The sequence below is a fragment of the Capra hircus genome, chromosome 19, assembly GCF_001704415.2.
Source record: "Capra hircus breed San Clemente chromosome 19, ASM170441v1, whole genome shotgun sequence".
In the NCBI taxonomy this organism is placed as follows: Eukaryota; Metazoa; Chordata; class Mammalia; order Artiodactyla; family Bovidae; genus Capra; species Capra hircus.
The window spans coordinates 27,513,353-27,534,714 of NC_030826.1; the positions used below are offsets into that span (position 1 = coordinate 27,513,353).

General features: G+C 58.3%; 2 protein-coding genes across 6 annotated transcripts; both read right to left on the reverse strand.

Moving 5' to 3' along the window:
- Nucleotides 302-15,761, reverse strand: PER1 (period circadian clock 1). Of its 5 annotated transcripts, XM_018064613.1 has the most exons (23): nt 11,498-11,591; nt 9,567-9,989; nt 9,349-9,447; nt 9,097-9,251; nt 8,663-8,784; nt 8,372-8,573; nt 8,169-8,220; nt 7,887-8,029; nt 7,443-7,521; nt 7,260-7,366; nt 6,942-7,095; nt 6,747-6,855; nt 6,524-6,655; nt 6,213-6,318; nt 5,956-6,121; nt 5,739-5,869; nt 5,362-5,541; nt 4,513-4,755; nt 3,055-3,665; nt 2,433-2,613; nt 2,048-2,237; nt 1,569-1,719; nt 310-1,167 (listed from the first exon to the last, which is right to left on the reverse strand). In XM_018064613.1, exons 2-23 carry the CDS (start codon nt 9,845-9,847, stop codon nt 898-900), a joined length of 3,864 nt encoding a protein of 1,287 aa, XP_017920102.1. In that variant the 5' UTR covers nt 9,848-9,989; nt 11,498-11,591; the 3' UTR covers nt 310-897. The 5 variants fall into 5 exon arrangements, with proteins under 5 accessions (XP_017920100.1, XP_017920099.1, XP_017920101.1 ...); XM_018064611.1 differs by lacking the exons at nt 7,887-8,029; nt 11,498-11,591 and adding an exon at nt 15,659-15,761 and having other exon boundaries at nt 302-1,167; nt 7,443-7,700; XM_018064610.1 differs by lacking the exon at nt 7,887-8,029 and having other exon boundaries at nt 302-1,167; nt 7,443-7,700; nt 11,498-14,040.
- On the reverse strand, nt 17,539-21,362 carry VAMP2 (vesicle associated membrane protein 2). The gene is made up of 5 exons (XM_018064615.1): nt 21,238-21,362; nt 20,613-20,733; nt 19,988-20,146; nt 19,843-19,894; nt 17,539-19,235 (listed from the first exon to the last, which is right to left on the reverse strand). Coding segments are annotated over exons 1-5 (351 nt in total). The 5' UTR covers nt 21,240-21,362; the 3' UTR covers nt 17,539-19,218.

A 21,362-nucleotide genomic window follows, 5' to 3' on the forward strand; every position in this document is an offset into this window, starting at 1 on the left:
CTTTCCAAGTTTTCCCCCTTTCCAACTTCTGAGCCAGAGCGTTAACACTCTGCACCAGCTTCCCCTCTCCCACACCGCTTCCCAACTAGACTATGAATGACTGTGGGACTCCGTGTCTTAGCCACCTAGACCTGCCTTCTCATTGGGAAAGGGTGTGGGGAGATGATATAGGTCATCAGGGGAGGGAATAACTCGTTCTCACTACTACTTTCCGGGAAGCGGAGGGAAAGAGCCTCCCTCCTCTACCCACCGGGGCCAGGGGCAACCCAACCCTCAAACTTCATTTCACAAAGACCTGGTATTTTTTTCCTTTTTGTATTAAAAATAACAGACACGATATCAAAAACACAAATGCCATCGGTAGAGGGTACAGCTGAGAACACCTGGGTCCCACTTGAGGGGCAGCACCAGGGACTCCATGGTCCACCAACCTCCCCCACCCTGGAGCAGCTAGGGGTTTGGACCGCAGGGTCCTGCTTGGGCCTCACACCCTCCTCCTGCCCTCATCTGGGGAGGAGGTGGGGGAGAGGACTGACTCCCCCAATAAATAAATGCAGCCCCAATCCCCAGGGACAGGGACTCCGGCTCAGCTGGGACTTGGAGAGACCACTTCAGCAGCTTGTCAGCAATCTTGTCCAGGAAGAGGAATGACTCCTCACCGGGGATGTGATGGGAGGCGTCTCTGGGCTGGGCTGGGCTGAAGAATGCCACCCTATTCCCAAAGAGGCCAGAGGCAGCCCCTGGGTCCTGGGCTGGTGACGGGGCCCCACCCCCCTACAGCAGGAGAAGCTGGGGCAGTTCTCTTATTGGTTGGTCCAGCCACATCTGAGTTTTGAGAGCTGGGGCATGAGAGAAGGAAGCTTCTCGTGCACATCTGGAGGTGGCCCAAGATGGAGTCTAGCTGGTGCCATTTTCTGTGGCAGGTAAGGCTGGACTGGGTGAGCTCCCACCTTGCTCCTCCTCTTCCATGGCCAGGTCCTGAGAGCTCGAGACCCTGGCCCCAGCTTGCGCCTGGGCCCCACTGCTGCCCTCACCCTCACCACCACTGCCACCACCCTCGCCTCCACCCTCCTCCATGGGCTCCAGCCCCAGTCCATCCACTTCCGAGAAGAGAGGGTCATCAGGATGGCCAGGCTCTTGGGTGCTGCTACCGCAGTCCACACAGGCCTTGGAGGAAGAAAGGGTATGCATGAGTCAGGCAGATTCTCAGTGCTGACCTGCCAACCCAGCTCCCCTTGTCCCCAAGCCCCAGAGTACTTTCCAAACTGTATGCCTAGGAAATACTGATTCAGGCGGATGCACATGGGGTCAACAATATTGGAAAATGCATCGCATCCTGTCTCCAGACCCCACTGCAGGACAGCCACAATGTACATTAGTACAGTACTGGCCCAGAAAAGGTCCACAAAATTCACATGGTTTAACACTAAATAACCCAACAGCAAGCTCAGTGGAATTAACATCCTTCAGAATTAATGATCCAAGAACAGTGAAGGGATCAGCCCTCTGTCCTTTCAACTTAAGCTCAATTCCTTCTTCACCCTCCTAGCCCGGACTTCTCCTCTCACCATCACATCAAGGGCCCGAGGGAGTTGACCTTTCCGGACCCAGGAGTGCACAGCACCCAGTTCCCTCCGCTGGTCCTCCGAGAACCGAGGCTGCTGCTTCTGCATGGCCCGGAGCCGCTCCCGGTCCTGCTTCAGCACAGAGGCCATGTCCCTGCTCCGGGAAGAAGTTCAGGAGGCAGAGAATGGGAGCTGGGGCCAGGGCCCACAAGGAGGATGGCACTTTTCTTCTATCGCAGTGTCCCACTCCGTGCCTCATGCTTCTCCCCAGAAACGTGTTCTGAGAGTTCAGGCCTTCCCAAAACCAGGAAAGCTGCTCTCAGCCTGACTATTGCTGGGGCTCCAAGGGGCAGGAGACAGAATAGGAATGCCCCAGGGCAGAGCCAGGCCAAGAAAGAAAAACCCAAGTTAGCTAGGGAGTGAGGAGGGCAGCCTCCCCATTCCTCTGAAGGGGAGGCAAGGAGTGCTCCCAAAGTCCTCACCTGGAGGGCACCTGATAAGTCATCATGACACGCTGGTCAGCATTAGCCATGAGCAGCCAGATGGGATCCTGGAGCACGTACTTAATGACCTGGTCCCCAGGCTCAGCCCTGGCCTGGGCAGCCCCAGCCTCAGCCTCTGAAGAATCTATGCTGCCGAAGTACTTGCTCGTGTGGCTGCTCTGACTGCTGCCTGTAGAGTGAGAGGCAGGCAGCCAACAGTCAGGCCAGCAGATGCTCCACCAGGCCTCACTCAAGGTTGTAGGTCCAGCCCACTGGCCTTAGAAAGCAGGGTGTGGACCCAGGCTACTCAGCCAAGGTGCGGCCTGGCTTTCCAACTCCCCAGACACTGTCCTACCCTGGAAAGTATTGGGGGGGGGGCACTCACGCGTGATGCTGGCAGAAGTGCTGCCCCCCTCATGGGAGCCTGAACCAGAGCCCAAGCCGGAGGCCAAGGAGCCTGAGGCAGCAGAGCCCGTGCCAGATCGAGAGTCCTCTTGTAGCAGCAACTCCAGCAGGTCACTGGAGCCTGAGAGAGCGTCCTGGTTGGAGGACTCAGTTACCTCCGCCTGAAGGAGGGGAGGCGAGGGGGACAGGGAGGGATTAAGCAATCAACACCTAGGCTTCCCTTCTACTGCTGCCACTGGTTGGGGGCACACCCAGCCCAAGTGGTCTCTTCCCACTCCACGACAATGGGCTCAGGCTGAGTGAGAGGAGAACTGGCGAAGAGGAGGGATGTGACGCTGGACCCCTTCCAAGTGGCAGACGTACTCTCAGAAGTTTATGGGGATGTCCTTGCCACCTGTCAGACAGGACTGTCCCCACTTCACAGAGGAGGCAGCTGATTTCTGCCTTGTTGAGAAACTCAGCTGGGGTCTCCCACCCCATGACCCCATCCTCTGGGGACAACCAGGAGGGTAGGAGGAAGCGTGAGAGGGGAGGACCAGGTGGTGAGAGCTGTGTGGGGGCCCTAAGAGGATGGGTGCGGGGGGAACCGGGTCAGAGCTCACCAGTCTGGCCTCTGGTTCCGCCGTCTCCTCGCTGGGAGGGGGGGGCCCAGCACTGCTCCCAGAGCCCCCTGCCGCTGCACCCCCCTCACCGCGAGGGGGCTCCTCAAGCTGCAACAGGTTTAGCTGGAGTGGGGAGCTGCATCTTGAGTTGAAGAGCGGAGAGTTGGGGCGGTGGGGAGGGCTGGGGGGCAGCGGGGGCAGGGATGGAGATGGGGAGCGGGAGGCAGGGGTAAGAGGCCCCTCGGCAAGCGTCTGGGGTGCCCCGTAGGGGTAGGTAGATGGGGTAGGGAACAGATAGTTAGGGAGCACCAAGGCCACCATGGGGGTCACCAGGGGGGCAGAGAAAGCTGCAGGAGGCACAGACGTGGGAGCAGGAGGGAGAGGCTGAGGGCTGCCTCTTGGGGGGAAGACAGGGAGAGGGTATGGCTGGACCACAGCTGGGAAGGGAGGAGTGGCTGGTGGTGGGGGCCAGGGGGCAGAGGGTGGCACAGGCGAGGGCTGGGAGATGTAGCTAGGGGCTTCGGCCCGAGCTGTCTGGTGGTGACGTGAGCGCTTGGCTTTGGATCGGCAGTGGTGGCGGCGGCCGGGGGTGGCAGGGCTGTGGTGGCAGCCTGAAGGGAGAAACGAGGGTTAGCAAGGCCCTCAGCCTGGTGGTTAGGCCCCTGCAGCCCCCACTGCCCTGCCACTCTGACCAGGGAGAGGGTAGGTGAAGGACCTCTGGCTCCCCGGCCCACACATAACAGAGGGGACCCGGGGAGGCAGGGAGCCCTCAGGGAAGAATTACAGCGACAGGGGAGGATTTATGGACAAAGGAGCCAGAGAAAGGAAAGGTTACATAGAGGTCGTGCTGGGGGAGTGCAGGAGACAGAGGCATGCTGGCAGACAGGAGGAGGCAGGGTAGGCCCATGGATGAGTGGGCAGGTGGCTCCGACCCCTCGCCAAACTCCAGCAGGCACTGCCAGCCGCGCCATGCTCTGCCTAGCTCACGACGGAGCGAAGAGGTGGGCAGGAAAGCCCAGTCCTGAGTCCTACGTCTACCTTCAGGGAGCCTCCCACAGGCACCTGGAGGGCAGCCAGCTGCCCTGAAGTGCTGATCCTCTGCCCCCTGAAGTTGCCCCGGTCCTCCCTGCCAGTCTACATAGACCTCCCAATCAGCAACAACAGAGTCCTGAGTCGGCACACTTCCTGCCCCTACACCAGGCCTGGAGCGGCTTACCGGAAGCCGAGCGCCTTGGCCTGCCTCTGAGTGCAGCTCCTCAGGCTGCCCTTCTCGGGCGGCAGCCCAGACCCCCACCCTAGTGGGGAGAGGCTGGCGAGGGGCCTGTCCCTGGGCAGGGCCCTGGTGGTAGAGGCAGCAACAGCCTGGGTCCCTGGAGCAGAAGCCTCTCCCTCAAGAACTCCCTCCCCCGACATTCTGGTCCTCGACTGGGCAGGCTCAGGGGTATCCCAGGTGGTTACCTCGCTCCCCAGGGGCCGAGGGGGCTGTGGAGGAGCTGTCCAATCCACGCAGCCTACTGAAGTCGCGGAAGCGGCTGAGGAAGGCCTGCTCCTCCTTCTGTGTGTGCAGGGACAGCACGGCCTTGGTCAGGCCCACTGGGCGGTAGGCGTCTGGGGCCGGATCAGGGGCTACTGTGGGGCTAGGGGCAGGGCTGGGAGCTGGACCGGGAGGCAAGGAGGGCAGGTCCTCCATCATGATGATGTCTGAGGAGGATGAGATGAGGCAAAGGTCAGAAGCACCTCACAATTAGCACACCTGCACCAACCCCTCCACGTCCAACAGCTTAGCCAAACCCCCGGCCTCCACCCTGCAGCCAAGCCTAGGCCTCCCCTGCAAATCCTGGCCACGTCCCCCCAAGGACCGGCTCTGGGGAGCTCCACGCAAAGGTGTCTCAGGGTAATAAGAAAGGACATTCGGTCCCCTCCAGGGGCCTTACCCAAGGATGACACCCCCATGACCCTCCTCAGAAGGGAAGCCCATCCCGACTCTTTCCTCACGCATTTTCCAGGTCAATACCCAAAGACCCTTCAAGGGTTTTACAACAGTGTTGCCTTCAGCCCCTCTGTGGGGAGCACCTTAGGTTGAACCCTGCACCCCAGACTTTGTGTGTGACAGTAAGAACACAGGAAGCAAGGTGGGGGACAGACGAGGCGGCGAAGGCTGGCGGGCGAGCAGAGAGTGAGAAACGCTAAGATGGAGGCTCCTTCTCTCTTCTGGGGCCAGAGGGCAGGAGAAGGCAAGGAAGGAGGTAGCTGTGGCTGAGGGACCAGATGGAGCCCTGGTTCTGCGCCCCTCAGCCACACCTGTACCCGACTCCGGGGGCTTCTTGTCTCCCACATGGACGATGGTGGAGCTGAAGCTACACTGACTGGTGACGGACACCACGCTCTCCGCCTTATTGGCCAGGGCGAGCGGGCTCAGGGCTCCTCCTCCCACCACCGGCTCCTTCAGAGGGGTGGCCCCCTCCCCAGGCAGCACTGCTGATGGATCTGTGCAGAGAGATGGTGCCAGTTACCACCCCGCCCCCCTGGGTGGCTGGGAAAGGAAAGCCTGGTGCGGAGGAGATGGATGGCACAGGGGAGACTGGCAGGGGGACAGGACAGAGTGAGGTGGGGGCCCCAAAGACATGTAGAGGCACAGGGCCAGAGGACAGGGCGGCGGGAGCAGAGCAGGCCCAAGTCTTCACCTTTCTTGGCACCCACAGAGACTGGGCCTGCCCGCTGCTTGTCGTCGTCGGACGCCGAAGAGGCAGTGCAGGAAGAGGAGGACGCACATTTGCGCTTTGCGGTGCCGGGGAGGTTGCAGCTCTCCAGGTACCTGAGGAGGCACCAGAGGACATGAGGGCAGGTCTGGGTGGAGAGGGGCCGTGGCCCCAGGCAGAGAAGGTGCCAGGATGGCCTGACCTGAGGATGCTGTCCAGGCAGTTGATCTGCTGGTAGGAGCAACTGGAGGCTTCTTTCCGCTCAGCCTCCTCAGCGGCCAAGGCCACTGGGGCCTGGATTGGAGCCGGGGCTGCCTCCAGCTCTAGGGATTGGCAGGGAAGGGTCTTGACCTTGAATGTGCCAGTAGCTGGACCAAGGAGAGAGAAACTCCTCTGGGTTAGGCTGAAGGTCTGGGGACCCCCAGGCCTCGCTCCCCACCCACACCCTAGCCAACTCACCAGGGACACGGGGCCGGGTCAGAGGCCGGGCCCGGGACTCAATAAAAAGCTGCTGCCCCTGATGCTTTACCAGGTGCACATCCTTACAGATCTGCTGGAAGGTCACCTGTGGGACAGGGCAGGGAGTGGGCAGCACTGGGGGGCCTGGCCAGCCTCGGGAGCCCAGAGCGTAGTACAAGAGAGGCCCCAGTGGGGAGGTCACGATGCAAGCAGAACAAGAAAGGAAAGGAGGTGGACGACGCTCCCCTGGGCTTGGCAGTGCTGACTCTTGAGGACAAGGGGACAGGACAGGGGACTCAAGGGCCACTCACCGGGGCAGGAGGCCCAGGTCCCTCGGCATCACCCCCGTTGCTGTCACTGGAGGAGCCAGGGCTGAGGAGAGGGCCAGAGGAAGGCACGGGGCCGACTCCACAGAGGCCCGTGGGGCTGGGGCTGTGCACAGGCTGAGGCAGGGAGAGTGACTATGGCTTAGATGGCCTGAGGCCTGCTCTGCCCCCTTTCTTGTCTCCCAAGCCCCCTCCCATCAACCCTCACCTGTAACAGCAACCGGTGGATCTGCTCCGAGAGCTCTTGGATGTCAGAGTCCAGGGACAGAGTGGGGCTGGGGGCCGGGGGAGTGAATACATCTTCATTCAGGGGCGCCCTGTGGGGTGTGGGAGGGGAGTTGAGCCCTGGCCCCTCCACGCTGGCCGGCCCTCCAGGGCATAATCCACTTATGTGCCCACTTACGTGCGTACTTTGTGGCGGCCCAACACAAAGGCCACCTTGCGGCTCCAGGGGTGCACGAAGCCAGCCCAGCTGGTGTCCATAGTGACATACTCCCCATTACGGGCACAGAAGCGAATAGGGGAGTGGTCAAAGGGCTGGCCAGCCAGCTGCAGGACTGAAGACCACGGGAAACAAGGTGCAAGTCAGTGGGAGGGAGAGCTAAGTGAGGTGGAATCCCCCCAACCCCGAGATCAAGGCACTGAGAGACACAATCACAGGGGCAGCCCTAAGGAAGCCCTGTAGACAGCTAGAAGTGCGATCAGGAAGAGAGAAACTCACTCTTCTTGTGAATGGCCAGCATGAGGGGTCGGTCCTCCGGATGCAGGAAGAGGAGCACTGGGGCCCCCAGGAGGTCCTGGGGGAGGTAGCCCAGCAGCGGGGCGGCCCTGAGAGGAGAGGGGGCGTCAGAGGGGCCAGAGCCTCGGCCCTGGCACCTCCTTTTCCTCCAGATCCTGACCTCACCTCTCATCCACATCCTGGAAGAGGCAGCTGGGCGTGTGCCGTGTGGTGAAGATCCTCTTGTCAGGGGGGATCCGGGGAGCTGAGGCACAGGAGGCGTGGCCATTGGATCTCAGGCAGAATGCTCCAGCACCCGGGCCCTCCGTGTGCTGCCTCAGGCCTAGGCTGGCTGGCAGATGATTCCCTCCACAGCTCTCCCCTGAGCCCCCTGGCCTCCAGAGACGGTCTGGACTATCTCTGTGCCCCACGCCAATAATGAAACTGAAAACCAAGGCACTTTTTTTTGCCTTCTAGCTTGGAGTTCTTACCCAACTCGACCTCTAAAGGGGTGTTCAAACCCTCATCCTGTTTCAACGTTGTCTCCCAGACTCCTGTTCTGCCTCACCCCCAGCCTAGAGGAGGCACCCTTCCTCCTACCCCAACCAGGTCAGGCCTGGGGCTGCCCACCTTCATAACCAGAGTGAATGCGCTCTGCAATGAGCAGGCAGCATGGCTGGGCAGGGGCCCCATCGGAGACCCGGATCTTGGTCACATATGGGGTTAGGCGGAATGGCTGGTACCGAGGCCCCGGATCCCGGTCAGGACCCCCTCTAGCAAGGAAGAGAAAGGGGCATTAGAGATGATCACTGAAGAGCCACCCACCCTCCAGCTCAAGGTCATGGCTCACCCAGCAAAGAGGAGTAGGGGGATGGGAGGTGGAAGGGGTCTGCTCCCACGTTCCCCACTGACCTGATACGACAGAAGACAGACTTCTCCTGGGTGAAGTCCTTGAGGTCTGAACCTGAGACAGACCAGGAGGGCAGTGAGTATGGCTCCCCACCTCCTCCCTGGGCTGAGAAAAACCCAGCAAGGAAAAGCCTGGGTCCCCTGGGCCCTCACAGCAGTTGCTTCCGGGGACTGCTCATCTTCCCCCGAGCACTTGGGGACCTCACCTGCGGAGGCCCCCGGGCCCCAGGTGGGCAGGCGGGATGGGGTGGTGGAACCGTAGAAGACACCCACATCCTGGGGAGCCAAGAGCTCGGAGAAGCGGGCGCCCCGGAACACGTCCCGCTTGCAGCGCAGCAGGACACCCGCCTGCTCGGAAATGTAGATGATGCGGCCTGTCAGGAAGGAGACAGCCACGGAGAAGGTGTCCTAGGCGAGAGAGTAAGGATGAGCACAGGTTTAGGAGCTGTGGGAGTGGGGCTGGGGGCACGTTGGGTGCAGGGGCGGGCCGCACTGACCTGGTTGCGGAGTGTGTACTCAGACGTGACGTGCTCCAGCTCCTCCAGAGTATAGGTGGACATGTCCATGGCACACGGTTCGCCCTCCTCCAGGCTCCATTGCTGGTAGAACTCCTGGTTGGCTGCAGGGGTGGGTGGTGGTTTAGTCCCTCAGTCATGTCTGACTCTTTGCAACCCCATGGACTGCAGCCCACCAGTCCTCTGTCCATGGGACTTTCCAGGCAAGAATACTGGAGTGGGTTGCCATTCCCTGCTCCAGGGGATCTTCCCAACCCAGGGATGGAACCCAGGTCTCCTGCATTGCAAGCAGATACTTTAGCGATTAAGCTAGAAGGGAATCCCTAGGGGGTGTGGGCAGCAGCGCATTTAGCGAGGAGACAGCTCCCCACGGTCACCCAGAACCTGACCATTACCCTCCCAGGAGCACCACTCACCTTGCACCTGCTTGACACAGGCCAGCGCGTACTGCAGTGTGGCCAGAGTCCCGGAGCGGCCCTTGCCCCTTCGCTCCGGGGGCAGCCGAAGCTTGAGCTCTCGCAGTGCCGTCATGAGTTCTTTCTGAGTCCTTGCCCGAGCTGACTGTTCACTGCTGCAGGGCCCACAAGGAGGGAGGGGGTACAGGCATTAGCCCCAGAGCCTGGCCTTCAGTCCCTTTGCCCCCGTCCTCCCCCCCTCCCCCTACAAACCTGCAGCCACTGGTAGAAGGGTTGTCTGGCTCAGAGCTGGCACTCAGGAGGCTGTAGGCAATGGAACTGCTGGGTGGGGATGGGCTCTGAGAGTTCGTGCTAAAGGAGAAGCAACAGGCGCACGATGAGGAGAAAGTGGCCAGCAACTGGGGCCTGTCTCCCAGCTCAGAGGGCTCCAGAGACCACTCGAAGAACCTGCCACACCCATCCAGACACACCTCTTGCTGCTCTCAGTGGTCTCCAGCAGGGCTGAGTCCTTGCCATTGCCGGAGGAGGAGCTGTGCGAACTCCGCTGAGATGCACCCCTGGACTCGGGTCCATTTGACTCATTGCCGCTAGAGCCATTGCTGTTGGCATCCGTGTCATCAGCCAAGCTGGGGCCAGGACAAGGTCGGTGCTCTGGAGGCCCAGGGGATGGACCCCCTCCAGGACAAAAGGGTTCCCCTGGCCTGGGGTCCCCTCCCCCATCAGCCCCTTCTAGGGGGCCGCTCCTGCTCATGTCTGGGCCATGGGAAGGGCAGGAGAACGGGGTAGGTGGAGAGGCCACCACAGATGCTCAAGGGGGCCAGAAGGCCTGGCTAGAGGAGGGAGGTGGGAGACCCAAGCTTCAGAGGGCTGAGAAGTTTGACCACAGTCAGCACCTGAAGAGACCAAAGAGAAAAACCTGGGTTGTAACTTCACAAACACCTGTCGGCTTCACTCAGACCCTCCCTTGCAGGCTCCCATATTCCTGGGACCCAGGCTTCCAATATGCAGCCTGGGCAAGTTCTGTTCCTGTCCCCTTAACCTGGGCTGCAGGTGGGTTTTCCTCCCAACATCACCTGTCAGTGTGGCCTGGGTTAGATAGAACCTGAGCGGTTTACTGTGAGCCACAGCCACCTGACTATAGCTGTGAGCCACAGCCTGGATACCTCCCATCGCCAAATTCCCATCAGTGTCCCCCCTCGGCCTGGGACATCAAGGCCTCAGAACAGGGGTTGAGCCTGCCGCCTCCTATATTTAGGCCTCCGGGCTAATTTTACCCGGGGGCGGCGCCACCTTCGCCGCACATGCGCACGGACGTGCGCGGCCCCACCACGCGCTTCCGCCGCCGTCGCGGTCGCCAGGGAAACCGACGTCAGCGGCTGAGCTCAGCGGTTGCTGGAGGGCCCACAAGAGGGCGGGAGGGGCGACCCCTCCCCCCTTTCTCGGCGGAAACAGAGGGAACGCCACCCTCCTACACTGGCCGACGCAACCAGGGGTCGCCCACCTCTAATACATCCCAGGTTCCCGGAGGCCTTGGTGGCCATAGGAAGAGGGGCGGCCATCGGAGTTTCAGAGGCTGGCCTTGCTCCCCAGGGCAAAATACAATCACCGCCGCCCTCGGCGCAAAAGCCTCGGCCGGGCACTCGTCAGATGCCAGTTATGTTGGTCAAGATAACACAGCCTTCCCTTCTCCGGCCCCTGCACCCTCTCCCGACCCACAGGACCGAAGCCGGCACCTGCCATTGTCAGGAACCCAAGAATCCTCTCTCCTCACTCCCCTACTTTTCTGTACACTCACCACCCTACCCCCCTCAACATACACACCCATCCGAGGCAGACATACTCATCTCTGACCAAGGGACACACAATAGCCAGCAGGTAGTTCTTCCCTTGTCCAACCACACCCCCAACCCCAGAGCATTTTCTGAGCTTCAGGAGAAAAGGGAAGGCTGTGGCCAACAGCAGGAACTAGCACCGGGAACGGGATGTTCCAGCTTGAACCGGGCTGACATCACGGCCGGCGCAAGGCCAGGGATTGGAGGAGGGAGCGCAGGGAGAGCGTAAAGCCCGAACAAGTCCCGGTGCTGGGGCAAAACCGGGGACCCCCGAGTGACAAAGGCAGCAGGGGAATGCCTGGTGAGGGTCGGGTGTGAGGCCGGGATGGCTGGGAGCCAGGAGAAAGCTTGAAGTAAGGTAGGCAAGCAGGAGTGCGGACGCTCAGTACCCGGTTCGAGGAATACCTACGTCCCCGGGGACAGAGGAGGGGGTGGACAACCTCAAGCAAGGCGGATTACTGGTGTGCCGTCTGAGCGCCCGGGCCAAATGCGGTCCATCAGGCTGCAAGTGGAGGCAATCCGGTTCGAGGCCGAAGACTGGCCACTGTGGTGGCCGCGGAGATGCTTACCTGGCCGCGCGAGCGCCCTCCGGCCGCCTGCCTGCCGCCGTTGCAACCCGCAGCGGAGTGGAAGCTCAGCGGGGCCAGGAGGCGGGTTGCATAACGCCAGGCACTGCCCCTCATTGGCCTCCTGCCGGTGGAGCCGCAGGCCCCGCCCCCAATTGGCTGGGGATCTCTTCCCGGCGCCTGATTGGCTACTGGCCCCCACTGAGGTCAGGGCTGTGTCACACACGCGGGCGCACGTGGATCTGGGTGCTGGCACTGGGCTGAAGGGCCCCAGACACCACAACCCAGCCAATGGGCGCAGGACGCCTTGCACAGTAAATAATGGAAGGGAGGGGAGGGGAAGTAAGCTGCCCCTATTCGGGGAAAATACCTGGGCCACAGTAGGTATTTAAGAGAGGCCTACTCCCTGAACTGACCTGCCCTGCACAACAGGACACCCTGGCCTCGCCAGACGGTGGGCAGAAAGTATGCAGACCTTAGGAGGTGGGCCAAGCTGGATGAGATGACTGGTCCTTGGGAGGAGAGGGACAGACAGAAACCCAGCTTGGCCTTTCCTAGGTTCCCCTCGCCAGCCTTGTCGTCATCATAAAGCCATATCCAATCCCTTCCTCTGATACTTCAAATCCTGTGGACAGCTAGGAGGAGGGCAATTTGAGGAAGGAGTGAAGTGGGATGACAGATGCCAAACAATGGAAGCAGCAGATCGAACCCAACAGAGGCTGTGAAGGGAAACAATGGCAGGTGCTTCCATGCCACTCTGAGCAACCTACGTGGTGACTAGTGCTTCTCTCCTGAGGATGCAGCCACCCACAGTTAGGGCTGGCCCCTAACTGAGGGCCAGGAAGCCAGGGCTACAGGGCAACAAAGGGGGTGGCTGAGAGAAGAGATCTTATACACAGAAAATGTTGGGTGGCAAGGCCTTCAAGTCCCCACCACTAGGAGAAGACAAAGCCAAGCATCTCATCTATCTCCTTAACTGTATTTCGCAGCCCCCAGAAGAGAACCTAATACACAGTAGGGTGATAATAAACATGATGACTTTGTTGTAAATATAGCTAGGGGAGGAGGAGGGACGTCAGCAATAGAGCAGGGGCTGGAAATTATAATTTATTTTTAAGAGGCAAGGAGCAGAACCCTGAATCCTAATTTGGGGGAATAAAGTGCCAGTTTGAGCTGCAAAGAGCTGCAGTTACACAGACCCCCTCCAATCAAGACTGAGGTGTAGTTCCTGTAGGGCTCCCTGGAAACGTGGGTGGCAAGTGAAGAGGTTGATGCTGACGCAATCAGCTGTGGGTGCACACCCCTCACTGTCACGTGGCCTAAGCTCTCCTTAACAGTGGTGTTCCCCATGACGGGTGGGGGTGGCAGAGCAAGGGTCTGTGGAAAAGCTAGACGCAGGAAGGTTACAGAATAACCCAGAAAAAAAACAAAGCAAGAAGTCACTGGAAATAGAGGATTCCGGAACCTGGATTCTCAGTATTCTCTCCTTGAAAATGGCCCCCCAACTCATATACTGTGGTCCAGACCCTTCTCTCCTTTTCAGACACCTCCTCTCTGGAAACCGCTTTTCCTCTTCTCCGGCACTCCTCAGGGCTCTAGTGTGATCTGCCCCGACACAGGCGGTCCTTGCTGTCCACCTCCATGTTTTTCTTTTTCGTAGACAAAAAGGTCGCGCTCCAGCAGCCCCCACCTGCTCTCAAGGCCCTAACCAGAATCCTGCCTCACGGTCCCCACAGTAACCAGGCCCCGCTGCCGTCAATGGAGGAGAGGGGGCGGGAGGCGGCGGTGACGTCAAGGCGGAGGAAGGGGGCGGGGCGAGGCAGCCGGGGAATGTGGGGCAGGGAGGCTGGAGAGGCAGTGGTTTGGGAGGCGGCCAGCCCGAGAGGGCGGCGGCCAGTGCACTTGGGAACATCGTGTACTTTTGGCAAGTATCCCAGGACATGCACCCGCCTGGGCGCCTCCCCCAGCCCAACGACAGCCGTCCTGTCCCCAAGCCAGGGATTCCTGGAGAGAGGATTAGGAGGAAGGGGTCCCCCCTCCCTCGCCCCCATGCTTGGCTCTCCGCTCGAGGCTCGCATCCGCCCTCCCCTTGGCTTGCTCCTACAGCTCCTGGCATTGGCTTTCCCCCTCTCCCAGACTGTACACATCTGCTGGCCCGGTCCCAAAGCCAGGGCGGGGAAGTTGGAGGCCCAGGTTCTGCAAGAGACCTTTGCTCTTCCCTGAGGCCCCCTTTATAGCCTGAATCTCTTGTTACTATGGCAGCAGAAAGAGGGAGGAGGGATAGGGAGGAGAGTGGGTCTAGGATGAGGAAATCGAACTGGAAAAGAGCAAGTAGCCCAGGCTGGAGCCTGGATCTTGGGAGAGGAATAAAAGGGAGAAATGAGCAAGCCTGGCATCTCAAGACCAGAAGAACCAGGAAGAGGGAAATGGGGAGGACGTCACCACAACTTCCAAAACAAAAACCAAACACCTTAAGAATGTGAGACTAGTTCCCAACCACAGCATTCACATAAATCTTACACTGTCACTGTTATTTTGTCACTCCATAGCCATTTTTTTAAACCTAAAAAAAAAAAAAAAACACGACCGAGGCATTGCACTGAGCACTTTCCATACGTTATCTTCTTTAATCTTCAGAACAATCTTGTGAGATGGGCATCACTATCCCCATTCCACAAGGACCAACTAAGCCTCAGAAATTACTAACCCTGCCTAAATTGCTTCATAATATGTTCTCAGGCTCTTAATAAATGGGGCCCAGGATTTAAATCTGAGCTCTGATAATGGTTTGTAATTCTGGCCTCTTAACCTTTAGGAACCTGTTGAGGTGTTACCAGTTCTGGGAACCTGGGCCTCTCAAATACCCAGGCAATTCTAAGTTTGGTGCCTGAAACACAGACTCCATCCACTCTCTCTTCTCCCTTAGGACATTCAGTTGGCACTCTCCACACACTTCAAATCATCACAGTCCCAGTTTTCACATGCTCACAAAGTCTTTGAGAACCCCCTAGCACCCACCGGCTCCCCTGGTTTCCTAAGAATCCAACTTCCTCAGTCTTCCACCTTACAGCAGGTCACTTAACCACAGGCCTGGATGCTTGTACAGACAGATACACCCTGTACGTGCCTCCTCACTCCAAGAATTCAGGAAGACATTGCTGCTGCTGCTGCTGCTGCTAAGTCACTTCAGTCGTGTCCGACTCTGTGTGACCCTATAGACAGCAGCCCACCAGGCTCCCCTGTCCCTGGGATTCTCCAGGCAAGAACACTGGAGTGGGTTGCTGTTTCCTCCTCCAGTGCATGAAAGTGAAAAGTAAAAGTGAAGTCGCTCAATCATGTCTGACTGTTCGCGACCCCATGGACTGCAGCCTACCAGGCTCCCCCGTCCATGGGATTTTCCAGGCAAGAGTACTGGAGTGGGGTGCCATTGCCTTCTCCGTAGGAAGACATTATGTACAGCCAATCTGCACAAGCCCAGTCTCCCTCTCAGGATCTGACAGTTGCTACCTCACGTTTACTCCCAAGAATGGCTCTGAATCCCAACCCCTCCCTTTTACACATAAGAAAGACACCTAGAGCCGAGATTTGATTAGCCCAGGGTCACACACATCACCCCATCTGCAGCAACCTTTGGTACCCTCCCACCTGCCCTACCAGGGCCTCTCTCCAGCCTCAGAACCCCTGCCTATTTAAAGTGTTTAAGGTACCTACCCAAACAGCAGTCATGCCCTGGAACGCCCCCCACCGGCTCTCAGGGGTCCTGTCCCATAACTCCCTGGGAGCAGGGTTCTCAGCTCCCTCAGTTCGCTAACTTCCAAGACCCTCCCCGAGGCAATCAGGAGTCCAGGGACCTTAGGGGGTTGAGGGATCTGATGTAAGGGACTCCCGCTCCCCTCTCTAGAGTTGAATTCGCAGTCCCTATTCCCCCACAACCATCAGAGCTCACACCGCGGTGATCACGCCATTTGGAAGATCCCCGGAGAATCTCACGGACAGAGGAGCCTGGCGGGCTGCAGTCCAGGGGGTCGCAGAGTCGGACCCTACTGAAGTTATTTAGTACTCACGTTTCACTGCACTGCACTAACACCCCTCCTTACAGAACACATCACTGTGGAAAAATCCATACCGACGGCCGCTCCTCACCCCCCACGCCGGAGCACTCACCGTTCGGCGCGCACGCCATCCAATTTCTTCCCAACTAGGATCAAGGGTACTTCTCTTCTCCAGGTCCGCCCGCCGACCAGGACGCCACGCCCTTCAAGCTTATTGGCCTAAGAGCGCCGACCCATGCCCCGCGCCGCGTGCGGCCACCCAGGCTCCGCACTGCCACTATTGGCGCCGCCCGCCTCCGTCATCGTCTCATTGGTCAGTTTACCAACAAGCAGTGACAGATCCACGTGCGGGAGGGGCCGCCCTAGCACGTTAATTGGAAGTCTGATCGAAAGCCACGCCTCCACCCACCTCCAAAGTCCTTATTGGCTGTGGCAGCATTGCCTCCCCCACGACCTGCCTAAGATCGGTGACGCAAACGCCAGTCCAGCCCTTCAAATTTTCTCATAGGCTGAGGTGTCTCGGAGCTGTAGAGGACACGTGCGGGCGATCTCACGCGGCAACTTGTTTACCTAGAAGCTGGGGATTTTCCTTGACGACTCTTCCCAAAGCCTGTCGAGTCTGCTCATGCGCAGATGTGACCGGTGGTGGCTCTGGTAGGGGCACTCTGTGAGCCGTCAGGCGCGTGACAAGAGCGCCCCCGCGCTGGGACTTCGGACTTGGGTTTCTGAAGCTCCTTGAAGCTGAAAGGTGGGAGCCTTTGGGTGAAGTCTTCGGGTCTCAGTACCCTATCATAATGATGACAACGATAGCCACCTTCCAGGTTATTTTTTGTAGGCCAGGAGGTGCACTGCTTACAAACTCGAGAGAAGGCAGCTGACTTAACTTCCTACTGCTTCATAAATGACACAAAGAGGTTACATAATCGGTCCGGATTAACAAGCTAGTTTCTAATGGGGTCAAGATTTGGTACCCTCCTATCAGGTCCCTGATAAAGAAAGTGGGCCCTAAGGCCTGCGGTAATCCTAAACCTGTAAATCACTCAGTAGATGAAGCGCGAATAGGCCCTGAGCACTATCTCAAAAACAGTTAAGCCCTTGACAAGTGAACATTATGATGACTGTATACCTAATTGGAAGAATCACCTGGCTCCTTCATAACTGCTGAATCAACGTCCGCGGAAGGAGCCTGAAAATCCATTTTAAAAAGTGTTCCTGGTAGTTCTTTGGAGCCCAGAAGTCTGGGAAACACTAAGTTTTCTGTGCTGTTCAATCCTCATGCTGCAGCCCAGAAAAGTGGGCCCTCCAGCACTCTCCACGTACTATTAAAGTGCCTGTGGGCAGGGACGCTACGGTGCCACATCATGAGTGTTACAGAGATGGAAGTTAAAAGAGTTCAGTATAGTGTCTAGGGTCACCAGTCCCACAACAGAGCACAGGAGTAGCAGGCCATCTAGCCACAACAGAGCAGGGGTGGCAGGCCATCTAGTCAGCTCCACACCACACTTGGCTGGCTCTCCCTGAGAGGTTTTGTTCAGTAAGTACTTATGAACTCCTCCTGAATGCTGGCACTGTGCTAGTCAGAATGAGGGAGAGAAATTTCACAGTTGCCCATCTACTTCAGGCCTAGGAATAAATGACCACGGGAGAGACTGAAAGCATCCGAGAGTTCATCAAGGAGTAGAAAGGGATCCAGTAAACAGTGGAGTATGCCCTCAGGGAAGGGAGAGCAGGGAAAGCTGGGAAATCATGCTTCCAGGTTTCCAGTGTCAGGGTTCACCATGCTGACACTGGGATCATGAACATTTTCCATTACCAACTCCTTGTGCCCCCTCGTGGCCACTTTGAGAATCATACTTTGCCTTTGCCCTGGCCTGCCCAAGGTCAGGCCCCTTGGCAAAACTGTCTCTTCCAGATGTATCCTCTCAACGTTCCGGTTATACCTGCAGATCCAATATCCTTCTCACTGGTTAAGAAAAGATCTTAGAACACCACCTGGTTACTCATTACACATTTATTGTACATTTTCACAATCTGGATGCGCCACAGAATTGGGGGCATGGGGTGAGGGAAGGGGGGCAGGGGATACTGGGATAATATGGGGGGTCTAGAACACAGCACCCCCACCCCCAGCATCTCTCCCTACCCTTTCACACCACAGCTTAGATCTCCCTGCTCCCCCTCCACACAAAAACCTCAAGTGTGGGGAGAAGAAAGAGTTTGGGGGTCCCCTCCAGTGGCAGGTTAAGGGAATTCACCCTCAGACCCCTAAAATTGTGCCATTTAAAAAGACATTAGACCTTTTCTTTATCACTTCACCCAAGGGGGAAGACAGCTCTCTCTGGGCTTGCCCTGGAGAGGGGCAAGAATCCCCATCTTCCAGCAAGTCCCATACGCATATTGGCAGTGACTAGTACCCCCGCCCTAAATTCAGGGGGGCAGTCAGAGGAGCTGGGCAGTGATGGGGTAACACCCCCCCATATGAGGGAGGGTTTTCAATCCACCCCCCAGCAGGGGTGGGGCCAGAGATTTCAGGCAGGATTTGGGGGGGATGATGCCCTGCCCCATCCTCCCCAAGGCAGTGATGACCCCCACACACACTGTAGCCACCTCTCCCAAAACAGATCGGATTACAGCCAACCCCCAACTCTCCTGGTGGGAGGAGGAGGAGGCAGATCAGGCAGACAGGAGGAAGGGAGACCCTGTGGGAATGTCAGCCAAGCGCCCCACATGAAAACTGCGGAGCAGGAATGTGGGGAGAGACTCCAAGTGGCAGAATTATTGGTCCATCATTAACACACTGAACTCCAATACACTTACACACCAGCTGGGGGGAGGGAAAGGAGGGACAAGAGGTTTGGAAAACTGGGATGGGGAGGCAAACTGGACTAGAGGGGCTGGAGAGGGCGATTCTGGGGGCCAGAATAGCCTGGCTCCCCAAAAGCCCAGGCTCCCCACAACCTGCAAGTAATGTCATGCAAATGAAAGTGTGATACAAGGACCAACAGGGACTAAATCCTCAGTAAAAAAGAAACACAGGTTGAAAGACTGAACAGAAAAGTGATGGGAGGGAAAGGAAACCAAAAGGAATGTCAGTAGGCAAATGGATGCTAATTAACATGCTGGAAGCTCCCAGAAGACCATGGGATTCTTAGGACCAAGAGGGACCAGTCTCAGAGCCTCCCAATGATGCAAAGAAAATGCACCTAGGGAAGCCTGGACAGTTGCTTTTTGTCTTTTTTGTATGGGGGTGAGGCGGGGGTGGGGGTGGAGGTATGGGGAAGGCCAGGGTGGGAGGAAGTATCAGCTAAATCCAAGGGAAGGAGAGGAAGAGGGACTATTGCATAGCAGATGCAAATGAAGGAGACTTGGGGTTGGTCAAGAAGAGAGGGAAAGGGAAGGAGGGAAAGAGGAAAAGGAAGTGATGAGAACCTCAGGAAGTGGTGTTAAGGACAACTGGAAAAAATCTTCTAGTAATAAAACTACAAACAGACCAAATATATATAATATTATATATGTATAAATAACAGCTGGCTATTTACAAGGGGGCACACACACAACACACACACACGGATCCAGGGGAGATGGGGCTGGAAGATATGGCTGAGAGGTGGAGGAGCGGCTGGGGGTTGGGGGGAGAGGCCCTTCTCTGGGCAGGGCAGGCTCCTCAGGGGTTTAAGAGCTGAAGTAAACTGTGGAGAGGGAAAGAGAAGGAAGAAGACGGAGAAGGGAGGAAGAGAAAGAGAGAAAGCAGTGTGTCAGCCCAGCCCTGCTCCCACCTTCCCCACCTCCCAGCTAGGTGACATCCCTTCCCCTCTTGGCCTCAGGTTCTTCATCTGTAAAGCAAGGAGTCTACACAGATTGGTTCCCAGGTCTCCTCAACTCCATGGTATGGCCTTGGGGCCACAGATCCCTAATCCTCTGAGACCACAGCTCTCAAACAATGGGGTGGTTTGCTTCCCAGCTGTTTCTCAAGCCCCTCAGTCTCTGCTGCTCTCCCACTCCCCAATTCCAGGTTCCCAGTCTATTATGCTCTTAGGCCTAACAGGGCCTCAAGGGCGCCTTGGGGATCCACCAGCTTTCCTGTTTTTGAAAATCTTAACAGAAATGGCCCAGAATCAGGCAAAGTGCAAGCTAAACAACTTCAAGGTTTGGGGCTCTAGATGAATCAGAACTGCTACTGGCAACCATATATACTTTTTCCTAAATACTAAAATCTAGGTTAATGACCTTCAAAACCCAGAAACCGCAGGGGAACCCTCTTCATGAAAGGGCCCTAGCCACTCCCACCCTACTCACCGATGATGATAATGAGGATGATGGCGCAAATCACTCCCAGGATGATCATCATCTGGGGGTGAGGGGGAGGCTCAGTGAGACAGACCAGGATACTCCCATTCACCCCCCACCTCCTCCCTGTCCTCCCGCCTGCCTCCACCCTTACCTTGAGGTTTTTCCACCAGTATTTGCGCTTGAGCTTGGCTGCACTAGTTTCAAACTGGGAGGCCCCCGCCTGGAGGGCGTCGGCACGGTCGTCCAGCTCCGACAGCTTCTGGTCCCGCTCCAAAACCTTGTCTACGTTCACCCTCATGATGTCCACCACCTGAGGGAAGGCCCACAAGGCAGCGGTGTGTGTGCCAAGGCCCATCTCAAAGGGCACTCCTCCACCCACCATGAGCTCACACAGGGAACAGGCATCATGTGGCCTGGCTAACATGCCAAGGACATATACAGAACATGCCTAGCACACCAGAGAAATGCAAGCAGCACACAGCAGGGGCATGTGGTATCAACACTGCTCAGATGTCACAGCACCACCCTCTATTTACCGAGCCTCAAGCAGCCTTCCGTTCACCAGAGCATCCACCCAGGGTGAAACACCTCAGGTTAGCCAGGCCAACATCCCCACGGGCCCTCCCGTACTTACACGCTGACGAGGACGGGCCATGGTATATTTTCGTACCCAAACATGAACTGCCATCACCCCCCAACCCAAGATGGACCCCCGTATCTGTTTGTCAACCCTCAGGGTCCTTCCCACTGTTTCTGACACCACCACCTCCACTCACCTCATCCACCTGGGCCTGGGTCTGCTGCAGTCTCCTGTTACTAGTGAGGTTTGGAGGGGGCGCAGGAGGGCCTCCCTCCCCAGCCGGGGCGGCAGGGGGGGCGGTGGCAGCGGTAGCCGACCTGAGGGGCAGGGACGGATTAAGAACCAAGGCCTGCAGCCCTTGGCCCCGCAGCCAGGGCTCCGCCCATCCGCCTGTCCCTCCATCCGTCCCTCCCTTCCTTCTTGCCGGGTAGAAAGCCACTCGATGCGAGCCCTGGCCTCCGTCCGGCCCCGCGGGCGAGCTGCTGCGTGACCTTGAGGGAGGCCCCCTCCCCCTCGGGCCTCAGTTTCCCCGCCTGTCAAATGAGGGCGACCTCACAGACACGGTCTGGGGTGGACCCAGCAGCGATGACAGAGGCGGAGCGGCCAGATGGGGAGTCCGCTCCCTCTCGCGGTCAGCCTCCGCGCGGCCAGCCCGGGACGCGGGGCTCTCCTAATGCCCGCGCGCAGTCACAGGCGCCGGCCTGGTCTCGGGACGCGGGGCGCGTGGGGGACGCGAGTCGAACCCTGAGCCCTCCCCAGGCCTGGGCCTAAGGGCGGCGGCCAGTGCCGGCCAGCCGGTGCAGGTGCGGGCGCCGACTCACATGGCGGGGGCAGCGGGCGGAGGACTTGGCAGCGGCAGTGATGGCGGCGGCAGCGGAGGCTCGAGCTGGCTCCGACTGGCGCTGGCTGCCCGGGACGGGAAGATGGCGGCTGCGCGTCACCCACA